This window comes from Sinocyclocheilus grahami, unplaced genomic scaffold, assembly GCF_001515645.1.
Source record: "Sinocyclocheilus grahami isolate Dianchi unplaced genomic scaffold, SAMN03320097.WGS_v1.1 scaffold891.1, whole genome shotgun sequence".
Lineage (NCBI taxonomy): Eukaryota > Metazoa > Chordata > Actinopteri > Cypriniformes > Cyprinidae > Sinocyclocheilus > Sinocyclocheilus grahami.
The window spans coordinates 418,798-432,033 of NW_015506070.1; the positions used below are offsets into that span (position 1 = coordinate 418,798).

At 36.0% G+C, this 13,236-nt stretch overlaps 1 protein-coding gene across 4 annotated transcripts in view; it reads left to right on the plus strand.

Moving 5' to 3' along the window:
- Positions 1-13,236, plus strand: part of LOC107563835 (RNA-binding motif, single-stranded-interacting protein 1) — an 85,496-nt gene that overhangs the window by 57,599 nt on the left and 14,661 nt on the right. For all 4 annotated transcript variants that reach the window (XM_016248802.1, XM_016248803.1, XM_016248804.1 and 1 more), the window contains exons 5-7: positions 5,884-6,041; positions 7,681-7,760; positions 10,668-10,783. In XM_016248802.1, the coding sequence (XP_016104288.1) occupies positions 5,884-6,041; positions 7,681-7,760; positions 10,668-10,783 (354 nt within the window). The remainder of the gene's footprint in view (positions 1-5,883; positions 6,042-7,680; positions 7,761-10,667; positions 10,784-13,236) is intronic.

The following is a 13,236-nucleotide window of genomic DNA, read 5'->3' on the forward strand; positions in this document are numbered from 1 at the left end:
CATGCAAAGAAAGAAGGCATAACTTTATTGTTGCCGCCGCCGCCATGTTGTGAAGACGAAACTTCGTTGCAAAAGTGAAACTACTTTGTTTGGCCTTCCGAAAGAGGACACGACTAGAAATCAGTGGTTAAGTTGTATTTACAACACTGTTCCAGAACAGTTCAACCCAAATATTCAGATGTGTGCAGCACAGTTTATGGAGGACTGTTTCCTGATCCTGGTAGAGTAGACTACAATGTCGGCTGTTCTGACTCACAGACTGTAAGTACGTTTTAATATTTAAAGAATTTGCCACTGACGATTCAAACGTGAGTTTTGAGCAGTGTAGAGTATTGTTTGTAATTTCTCCGATCACAAATGCAGACATGGTTTTATGTTTACGCGGCGCAACGCAACTCGTAAAAAGACAGTATATGTCACAAAAGCCTCGTTTATAATGGGTTTTAATGTTTTTGTCTCGTCGCTCCGGCCGGACATTTCCATCACACGTAAGGGGCAGGGTTGCCAGGTTTTCACAAGAAAGCCCGCCCAATCGCTACTCAAAAAATGAGAAGACTGCCTTCTAGATTATCAAGATATTTTGTATTTTGACAATGACGTTTTCATGACAACTCAAAATATTAACAAAACCTATAACAGTATGTCCGTGTTACTGAAATAGCATTGCCCTGACTGTTCTTGGTCTTTTGCGACGGTTCACCAATAAATTTGCAAAGCATCAGAGCAGCAGAATTTGCATGCATGTTTATTTAAAGGGGAAGTGCATAATTAAAACAGAATTGCAGATTTTAAGTGGCACAACTGGGTGGGACATGGAAATGGTAAACTGTATCAGCACTGACAGGGTTTTTATGGCTAAAAATCACAGTTCAGTTATATTTTTAAATAAAGCTTTGTCTTAAAGAAATAGTTCACCTACAGAATGGAAGTTTTGTCTCTCTTCCTCCATGCACAGTGCATTAGAAATGGAGCTGCTCAGACGAGAGGCGTGCGTTTGTCATGCTCTCTTTCTGCCGCAGACATCTTGGCTTGTTGTCCTTGGATGTATCTTCCTTTCACCTTGTTTATGATATAAACAGATGGTTAGACATTAATATCTCAGACAGGAAGCCCCTGGAGTAACCTGGTGACATGGCACTGTGTCTGAACCTTGCACTCTGGCTTTGTTTGCAATGGAAAAACTGACTTATTTTTAAGTATGTACTTTATACTTCCTACTGTGTTTTAAACATATGTATGTGACTCACAGAACACAATATGCAACAATAAGTGGTAACATTTTATAATAAGGGTACATGAATAACCATGTACTAATGGCTACATTAATACTTAATTCATCGTATACTAATGATTACTGAAGTTGCTAACTAATCATAAACTAATAAATCCTTAACTACAACCAGAGTCAAAAGGATTCACACATGAATAATGGCAGCCTTAACTACATGTTAGTACCTGTTTGATAGTTAATGCATTAATTAACATTTATGGGTAAACTAAATCAGCCTCTTTAAGAACAAATAAGAAATACTATGACTTTTAAATGAATTTAAATAATTTAAAGGGTTAGTTCACCCAAAAATGAAAATTAGCCTGTGTTTTACTCACCCTCGAGGCATCCTATGTGTATATGACTTTCTTCTTTCAGACGAATACATTTGGAATTATATAAAAAATGGTCCTGGCTCTTCTAAGCTCTATCATCTCACCAATCAAAACAGCTCTAAACAAATATGTGGGTGATTGTGATGTGAGAGACAACAGGAGAAGGACTTTCATTGGAGGAAGCAATATTATGGATTATGGACTCCAGAAACAACCGTTTGAATTTAAGAAATGCCTTAATGATGGATTTGTTTCTTACAAACACACAACTTTTCACTTCACAACATGTTAATTGAGGTCCTGGAGTGGTGTGGATTACTTATGGATTATTGTGATTTTTTTATCACAATAACAGTTTAGTTTGGACTCTCATTCTGACGGCACCCTTTCACTGCAGAGGATCCATTGGTGAGCAAATGATGGAATGCTACATTTCTCCAAATCTGATGAAGACACAAATTAATCTACATCTTGAAAGGGCTAAGAGTGAGAACATTTAACATAAACAGCAATTTTTCATTTTTGGGTGAACTATTGCTTTAAAGATTACGTCAAGCTGAGCACATTGCATTGCACATTGTGTTTTCTCTTGTGTACTGCACTTTTTGCATAGTAGGTCATCCAGATATTCTGTGCATATAAATCGATATTGTGCACAGCATACATACTATATACTGCAGGAATAGTAAGATTAGGTGCTGTTCTGAACACAGTCTTCTTTCTCTCACATATGCCCATGCATTCTCCTTCACACTCGTATACACTTAGTTTTTTTCTCTCACTTTCTCTCGTACCATCTGTGTCTGACACACACTTACTCCACACACATATTGTGTGCTTTTTCTGTCGAAGTCACATGGTTCGTGTTGAGTAAATTGTTAGCAGGTGACACACATGCAAGCCCACACACAGATACCAATGTTTGCTGCACTGCTATTCTAGTTCATACTAGTCTATTGGAATATTTCACACTTGATTTCTTTGAAGATTAACTTATTTATATTGTGTTTTTGTGCTGGAAATTGGTATTTGGTATCTAATGCAATCAGCTGATAGGGATGTGCATGTGTGAGATTGATGTAAAGGGAAAAGCTCTGCTTTTCTCAGCATCTGCACACTGATATCAGCATAATGCTCTTAATGCCTTGACCTGAGAGATGTAATTCAGCATTGCGTGCCTGAAGCGGCTCAGTGTCAGGACGTTCCAGCGCTGAGCTGATTTCCATGTCTGCGCAGCCTCGCTTTGTCCGGTAATCTGAGGCCAGATGCACCAGCCCTGCATTACTTCACCTAGGTGTAGCATGCATAGTTTTATTTATTTATTTTTTAGAGCACATTTTTGAATAATAGTCATACAAATATCATGAAATAATGGAATTTTGGAAATGATGCACACTTGGAACATTTTTGTTACTTGGAGAATTTTTTTTTTTTACTGAAATAAAATAAAAACCTAGACTTACTTTATTTTAGCTAGTTGCCTGGGCAATATTTCTCCTTTTCATTTAGGTTAACTTGAAGCACTAAAATAATTAAAAATAATAAAAAATAATAAAAACTATATAGATATATATACTAGACTTTTACTCATATTAAAGTGAAAACAGAAAATGTACCAAAAAATCAAATTTATCAAAATATTAACTATAATAGTATATCAATGATACTAAAAAAAACACTGCAGCTAATCAGCTAATTTTTTATATGGCAAAAATTTCAGATTTATGAAGAAATTAATAACCAATTTATATTTGTCTAAAAAACGCACATATACTTTAGATTAGAATTTATTTATCCAAATATTATATATTTAATATTAATATATACTTATATATTAATATATTTATGTGTTATATATATTTGGTTGGTACGACAAATCTCTTCTGCTCACCCAGGCTGCATTTATTTGATAAAAAATACAGTAAAATATTGTGAAATATTAATACAATTTAAAATAACTTTTCTGTTTGAATATATTATAAAATGTCATTTATTGCTGTGATCAAAGCTGAATTTTCAGCATCATTACTCCAGTCTTCAGTGTCACATGATCCTTCAGAAATCATTCTAATATACTGATTTGCTGCTCAAGAAACATTTCTGATTAATATCAGTGTTGAAAACAGTTGTTCTGCTTCATATTTTTGTGAAAACCGTGGAATATTTATATTTGATGAATTGAAAGTTCATAAGAGCAGCATTTATATGAAATAGATTTTTTTGTAACAAAGTAAATGTCTTTACTGTCACTTTTGAATAGTTGAATGCATCGCTGCAATTTTGCATATTTTAGTCAGGTAGTACATTTTAATCCATGCTATTTTGCTTCCAGAGTTTGCGTATGGCTGCTGTAACCCGAGCTTGATGAGCAGGGCTAGCACTGGTATGTGGCTCTGGTATTAGGTTTCGGTCGGGATACGTCTGTTTAAAACCACGCCAGCGTTTTAGTTCTCCCTCTGGAGCAAGCCAAGCACATCGTGAATTTATTTGCCATTCAAAAACAGGCCCATAAAACACCCGCTATTAGCTTCAGCATTCGTCCTTCAGTGTTTAGTTATGGACACTGTCATTCCTAATAGCTAATATTTTTTTAAACATCGTGTTTGACGACTCTCTAGGATCTCCAGCGCCTGTTTGCTCTTGCGTCCGTCCCCCGTGATGGTTCGACAGCTGAGCGCCAGCCCTCTGCCATTGTTCCCTAATGGCGCTATGCTGATTTTTTTCTGTCAGCATATTACTTTAGTAATCCAATCCCGCCTCTCCCTTGTCTCCTCTTTGTTCTGCTCATTTTCCCTCCATCTCTTAGGGGTGGAGATTGAACGCAGTAGAATGTTAATGAATATTAATGTAGCGGCCCTTTTGTCCCCGGAGAGAGTCTCTCTCTCTCGCTCTGCCTGTTTCACTTTCCGTTTCTGCTGATGGAAGGGAAAATCAGTCGAGGTTTCACTGCTTGGACGGGGGGTGGCCGAGAGCTGCATGCAAATGAGCCGCTCATCAATATTAATGCTCACCCTTTATTAGCTGGAGAGTCCGGAGAGGGAGACATGCTTTCACTTTAACCTCTTTTATGAATTTAATTCACCTGTACCATGTAAGTATTTAGATATTGTCTTCATTCGCAGTTCTACTAAAACCTAGTGAGCTGCCTACCAAGACAGCATTTTAAGGCATTGACACAAAGCCTGTTCTAAAAGGTAGGCAGCCTTGAAGGTATCATTTGCAGAGATTGCAAGCCCATAATGCATTAGACAAAATTAGTGAAAAAGTTTCCCAAATGTAAAATACTGTTAATATATGATATAATATTTCATATTTTGTGTGTGTGTGTGTATATGTAATATTTACTGGTCTATAATGAATTAGACAAAATTAGCGAAAGTTTCAGAAAAATTAAATACTGTTATTATATTATATCATATTTAATATTTTGTGTTTATATTTTAATATTTTTTGTGTATATTAGACAAAACATATCTATGTGTGTGTGTGTGTGTACATTTAGGTCTGTATTTTGCAGATATATAATAAAAAATATTACATATAGTAATGTAATAATATTAAATATTTAATTGTATTAAATATATTATATTATATATTATATTAGGTCTATATTAAATACAAAAACAAATATTAAGTATTTATGTATATGATTAATATTTGTGCTTATTATGCTGATATGCTGATTATATTAGTATACTTAATTCCCCAATATATGAAGCATATATATGTTTAAAAATTAAGTATGTATATATGTATATAAATTTAGTCTAATTAACAAATGCCTAGATTGCCTATTCAGGACATTTTATTGGTTGCTTGGATTCCATTTGTCCCATGGTGCACAGGGTTCTGATTGGCTGTGATTATATTATGTAATTATACTATGTATTTGCTGGGACATGTAAGAAGGCATCCATGCATGCAGCTCACTAGGTTTTGAAACAGGCCGATTGTTGACCTGCAGGTGTGGATGGTCAGTGATTTCTGTTGTCAGATCTCCAGGTGTTCTTTCTTCCGTTAACTGATAAAGTGTGTGACATAATAACTGTGACAAAACTCTGGCAGTGTGTGAAGGAACTGAACGATAAGATCTGAGGTGTTTTTACAGGTGTGTAACCTACCTGTGCTAAAAAAATAATTGCACAATTACACAAATGTTCCAGGTTCAGTATGAGTTAAGCTCATTGTGATGCTATCGATCAGTGACTTTTTCACCAGAAAAATGGCAAAAAGTTCACGTTTTACGTTTCGGTTTTGTTTCTTTTTCTCTCCCGACAGCAACAAGAGCAGGACCCCACTAACCTGTACATATCTAACCTGCCACTGACCATGGATGAACAGGAGTTAGAGGCCATGCTGAAGCCCTTCGGACAGGTCGTCTCCACACGCGTCCTGCGGGACACCAACGGGGCCAGCCGAGGGGTCGGATTTGCGAGGTGAGTGTCTAGTATCTGACCCCGAATCACCAGATTAGCTCCTGTTGTCACACTATCATTCTTTGTGAATTCCCCTCAATGTACCAACCGTGGTTCAAGACTGCAGCGTCCGTCAGGGAATCAGGCGTCCTGGAAAGCCCCTGGCGTTGTGCCCGCCGCAACACAAACACTTCAGACCCTCCCATGATTCTTAGTGCCAGTCAGCTCCTTGAAAACATAGCTGTGTATCTGACATATCAGCACGGCAAAGCCAGGAAACTGAACTCTCTGAACTTCTCTTTGTAAATGTATGACAAGTAAAAACTTGATTGTACTAACCTAAGTGTTATTCTCACGCACTTGAGTGAAAAAACGCTGAACTGAAAGAAATCTGAACTGTATGTGTTTGGAGATGTACGTTTTCAAATGTCAATGACATAAATATAAAAAGCGACAAGAGATTTTCATGATAAACTGATAAATTAATGATACATTTTCAAATAACAGAATAAATAATGAAAACTGTTTTTAATGATAAACAGAGCACATTGGCAAAACTTGTCGTTATGATTTTCATAGCTCTGCATATCTAAACTTTCATGAAAATGTCAATTTCTACTCTCTTTTGATGACTTGATTGTATTAACCTTAGGGTTATTCCTGCAAATTTGAGTGAAAAAACCCTTAAATAAAACGAAACTAGTTTTTTTTTTAAACGTGTCTTTATTGAGAAAACATGTAAGACAACAGAAAAATATTTTTTAACTAGTTAATTTAATCAGATAAATATGTTTCGAGAAGTACATTTTCAAATTACAATGATAGAAATATAAACAATGAAAACTGCTTTTAATGATAAACACAGAATGCATTGGCAAAACTTATGATTTTCATAGCTCTGCAATCTAAACATTCACTAAAATGTTTGATTACTTGACTGTACTAACCCGAGGGTTATTCCTGTATAATCAGATGAATATGTTTCGAGAAGTCATTTTTCAAATAACAACAATATAAACATAAATAATGAAAATTGTTTTTAATAATAAACACAAAGTATATTGGCAAAGTATGTTGCCTAGCTCTGCATATCTAACCATTTATGATAATTTCAGTTTTGCACCCCCTTTTTGATGATATTCAGTTCAAATCTCTGTATTTATTCTGAAATTGATTACAATGTATTTGTTTGCAGTTCAATTATCCAAACATGTTTTCCTCTCTAAATGAACTGAAGCAAGATTTATACGCACGGATATAACATAATATGAAAATGAACAGCAATGTTTAACTACATATATTTTTGCTAAACATTTTAATGCATAAAAATGCCATGCAGAGACATTTTTGAGTGCACGCATTAATCACTGAATCAGAGTTTTGAACCGATTCACTAAAATGAACAGGTAGAAGTGATTCACTGAAATGAATCAAACTTACCAACTCTAACTGAAGTTTAAATGAGAGATAAATAAAATGTCTTTGTCAGGAAAAGAAAAATAAGGATCATGAAACTATATGACCAGCCTTAATAAAGTGCATTAAAATGAGTGCAGAGTTTCTCAACACTGACAGCTGGTGCAGGTGATGGGAATGATGTTTTATACTCAAACCGAGAGTGAAATGCGTAAACCTTTAAACCGGTAATCTGTTTCTCTAGGATGGAGTCTACGGAGAAATGTGAAGCTGTCATCTCTCACTTCAATGGGAAATTTCTCAAAACACCAGCTGGAGTTATGGGTAAGTGTGCGTCTGCCTGCTTCACGTCTACTTTAATGCGATAGTTCATGAAAAAAATGAAAATACTCGGCTCGCCCTCATGTTGTCTCCAAACCTGTATGACTTTCTTTCTTCCATAAAAGGAGAGGATGCAGAGACATTTTTGAGTGCGCGCATTAATCACTGAATCAGAGTTTTGAACCGATTCACTAAAATGAACAGGTAGAAAGTGATTCACTGAAATGAATCAAACTTACCAACTCTAACTGAAGTTTAAATGAGAGATAAATAAAATGTCTTTGTCAGGAAAAGAAAAATAAGGATCATGAAACTATATGACCAGCCTTAATAAAGTGCATTAAAATGAGTGCAGAGTTTCTCAACACTGACAGCTGGTGCAGGTGATGGGAATGATGTTTTATACTCAAACCGAGAGTGAAATGCGTAAACCTTTAAACCGGTAATCTGTTTCTCTAGGATGGAGTCTACGGAGAAATGTGAAGCTGTCATCTCTCACTTCAATGGGAAATTTCTCAAAACACCAGCTGGAGTTATGGGTAAGTGTGCGTCTGCCTGCTTCACGTCTACTTTAATGCGATAGTTCATGAAAAAAATGAAAATACTCGGCTCGCCCTCATGTTGTCTCCAAACCTGTATGACTTTCTTTCTTCCATAAAAGGAGAGGGTACATTTCTGAAGGATATCCTTGCCACTTTTCTCCATGCAATAGGAGTAGCAGTAGTTTTGGGTGAACTACTCCTTTAATATGTGTTTTGTTTGAGCATAAAGACACAACGCTGCTGTGTGCGAGCACATTCATTCATTCTCTGGTAATGATTCCCCTCGGATGGGGTCTAAATGGAAACAGGCTTTCGGGCATGTGGCGCAACCGTTCAGCCATACCAAACGGCTTTCGCACGAATGTAGATTTAGACTCGCTGCACGAAATGCTGAAATTACAGAGCTGGGAGGAGCTACATGGGCATGATGCAGCTTATTGATTAGTGGAGGCTCGTTTGGGACTCAAGTGAAAGCAATGTGTGCTAATTTTCTCTTACTGACCTGGCGTGGCCGCTCTAAGCATTTTAATTGGATTATTAGACTGAAATAGTCTCCACTGACCGTGTCAGAAAGGAAGGAAGGGGATTATACGAAGACAGCGTCCAAATTAGATGCCTGTTCTCCAAATCATTGCGGATGGAGCCAGATAGCCTCAGAGGGTCTTGAGATGATGGCATATAACTGGTGGAGATTTTGCTGGGCCGTTTATGCTGTGGTAGAAAGAGTCACACACTTACATTTACATGTGCAACAAAGAAACATAGAATAAAGTTGAAAATATATAACAGAACAAGTTTGCTCATCTAGCAGCAAAGCAACATTGCAATTTGCAGCATTAAAGTCAATGTGTGCATCCCATTTCACCCCCATAATTAGATGTGTTTTTTCATGCAACATTGATATTCAGGAAAAATACTGGGTTTTATGCGACAGAAATTAGGGATGCTCCAATACTGAAACTGTGGCTGATGCTGTAATTATTTAGATGTTATGGCCGAAAGCCAGTAATTAGCAGATATTGCAACTCTATCTTGAAAAAGACACAGAAAACATAACTTAATAAAACTAACTTAAAATTATGAAAAACCATTTCCGCCACATAAGAAAAAAGTACTTTAATAAGTCATAATTATGACATAAAAAGTTACAATAATGAAATAAAAAGACTGTCAAAAATAATTCTGTCAAAAAGTCCAAATGTTATGGCTGATAACCAATAAACGGAAGATATTGTAAAAATATATCTGGATTTGTTAAAAAGACAACTTCATATAAACATAACTTAATAAAACATTATAAAAATTATTATTATTTGGACGTTTCCACCACATATTAAAAAAAAATAATAATTATACAAAAAAGCTGAAATTAGGGCCTACTTTGGACATCAAAATTTGAAATGAGATAGTCATAATTATGAGATAAAAAGTCAAAATTAGGACAGTAAATGTTATGGCTGAAAACCTATAAATGGGAGATATTGCAAGTCTTAATTTGTTTTAAAAAAAAACGTAATAAAACATAATAAAAATAACGAATATAATTTTGAAGTTTCTACCGCACAAGAAAAAAAATCCTAATTTTCAGAATTCATAATTAGGACATAAAAAGTAAAAATTATGAGATAAAATGTACAAATTATGACAGTCATAATTATGAGCATTATGACATTCTTAGTTATTGTTCAGAGATAAAAAGTCAAAATTGCCAAAACGTCATAATTATGACAAAAAGTCAAAATGTAGACATTTTCTCATAATTAGAAATTATCTCCTAATTATGGCTTTTTAATCTCATAACTATGATTTACCAAAGTATGATTTTTTTCTTATGGGTCGGAATAACTAACTAAAGCACATTCCTTTTAAGAGCACGACATATTACAATAAAATATTCAAAAGATTTAGCTCTTAAAGGGTTAAATCTTTGTCGTTATCACTTTAAGTTATTGCTAGATAATGAATCTTAAATCTTGAATACACAGAAGCAAATTAAATCTATCAATGGCCATATTCACCTGACATGGTGCTGATATATTGTGCATTGATCAGATTGTGAAAAGCGGGCTTTATATACAGTACCAGAATTGAGGGAGAGGGGGAGGGGCTAAAAATAAGAGGCATTTGTGATGTCATCCAAAAGGAAAGTCGTTTTAGAGGTTGCTAAAATGTCTCGCATCACGTCGTGCTCTGTATTTTCCCTCCATGTTTGATGCGCTAAATAACATAAAGCAGTTCTGCTGGGGTTTAACAAAATCTCAAGCCATTTCTACTGTCACATTATGATGGTTTTGGTCGGAGCGCTCAGCTCTGCTGTCTATGAGCGAGCAGTCAACATCACGCTGAGAGTTCATGTGTGTGTCTGCAGCCCCATCAGAACCCTTGCTGTGCAAGTTTGCGGACGGAGGCCAGAAGAAGCGTCAGAGTCTAAATAAATATGTGCAGAACGGACGAGCCTGGGCCAGAGACGGAGAGACCAGACTTGTGAGTACTGCTCTTTTGCTCTCTCCACCATGTTGTGTGTCCGTATCGCTTTTTGCGGCCATGTATCCCCTGCCACAGCTTTGTTAGTGAACACATGGACAGCAGGGCTGTGTGTGTGTGTGTGTGTGTGGGGGTGTGTGTGTTTATACAAGCTACACCAGTACAGTAATATATCACGTGAACCACAGAAGTGATACTGAGACGTGTGTGTGTGCGTGTGTGTGTGTGTGCGTGTGTGTGTGTGTGCGTGTGTGTGTGTGAACCCGAGGGTTATTCCTGTATAATCAGATGAATATGTTTCGAGAAGTCATTTTTCAAATAACAACAATATAAACATAAATAATGAAAATTGTTTTTAATAATAAACACAAAGTATATTGGCAAAGTATGTTGCCTAGCTCTGCATATCTAACCATTTATGATAATTTCAGTTTTGCACCCCCTTTTTGATGATATTCAGTTCAAATCTCTGTATTTATTCTGAAATTGATTACAATGTATTTGTTTGCAGTTCAATTATCCAAACATGTTTTCCTCTCTAAATGAACTGAAGCAAGATTTATACGCACGGATATAACATAATATGAAAATGAACAGCAATGTTTAACTACATATATTTTTGCTAAACATTTTAATGCATAAAAATGCCATGCAGAGACATTTTTGAGTGCGCGCATTAATCACTGAATCAGAGTTTTGAACCGATTCACTAAAATGAACAGGTAGAAAGTGATTCACTGAAATGAATCAAACTTACCAACTCTAACTGAAGTTTAAATGAGAGATAAATAAAATGTCTTTGTCAGGAAAAGAAAAATAAGGATCATGAAACTATATGACCAGCCTTAATAAAGTGCATTAAAATGAGTGCAGAGTTTCTCAACACTGACAGCTGGTGCAGGTGATGGGAATGATGTTTTATACTCAAACCGAGAGTGAAATGCGTAAACCTTTAAACCGGTAATCTGTTTCTCTAGGATGGAGTCTACGGAGAAATGTGAAGCTGTCATCTCTCACTTCAATGGGAAATTTCTCAAAACACCAGCTGGAGTTATGGGTAAGTGTGCGTCTGCCTGCTTCACGTCTACTTTAATGCGATAGTTCATGAAAAAAATGAAAATACTCGGCTCGCCCTCATGTTGTCTCCAAACCTGTATGACTTTCTTTCTTCCATAAAAGGAGAGGGTACATTTCTGAAGGATATCCTTGCCACTTTTCTCCATGCAATAGGAGTAGCAGTAGTTTTGGGTGAACTACTCCTTTAATATGTGTTTTGTTTGAGCATAAAGACACAACGCTGCTGTGTGCGAGCACATTCATTCATTCTCTGGTAATGATTCCCCTCGGATGGGGTCTAAATGGAAACAGGCTTTCGGGCATGTGGCGCAACCGTTCAGCCATACCAAACGGCTTTCGCACGAATGTAGATTTAGACTCGCTGCACGAAATGCTGAAATTACAGAGCTGGGAGGAGCTACATGATGCAGCTTATTGATTAGTGGAAGCTCATTTGGGGCTCAAGTGAAAGCAATGTGTGCTAATTTTCTCTTACTGACCTGGCGTGGCCGCTCTAAGCATTTTAATTGGATTATTAGACTGAAATAGTCTCCACTGACCGTGTCAGAAAGGAAGGAAGGGGATTATACGAAGACAGCGTCCAAATTAGATGCCTGTTCTCCAAATCATTGCGGATGGAGCCAGATAGCCTCAGAGGGTCTTGAGATGATGGCATATAACTGGTGGAGATTTTGCTGGGCCGTTTATGCTGTGGTAGAAAGAGTCACACACTTACATTTACATGTGCAACAAAGAAACATAGAATAAAGTTGAAAATATATAACAGAACAAGTTTGCTCATCTAGCAGCAAAGCAACATTGCAATTTGCAGCATTAAAGTCAATGTGTGCATCCCATTTCACCCCCATAATTAGATGTGTTTTTTCATGCAACATTGATATTCAGGAAAAATACTGGGTTTTATGCGACAGAAATTAGGGATGCTCCAATACTGAAACTGTGGCTGATGCTGTAATTATTTAGATGTTATGGCCGAAAGCCAGTAATTAGCAGATATTGCAACTCTATCTTGAAAAAGACACAGAAAACATAACTTAATAAAACTAACTTAAAATTATGAAAAACCATTTCTGCCACATAAGAAAAAAGTACTTTAATAAGTCATAATTATGACACAAAAAGTTACGATAATGAAATAAAAAGACTGTCAAAAATAATTCTGTCAAAAAGTCCAAATGTTATGGCTGATAACCAATAAACGGAAGATATTGTAAAAATATATCTGGATTTGTTAAAAAGACAACTTAATATAAACATAACTTAATAAAACATTATAAAAATTATTATTATTTGGACGTTTCCACCACATATTAAAAAAAAATAATAATTATACAAAAAAGCTGAAATTAGGGCCTACTTTGGACATCAAAATTTGA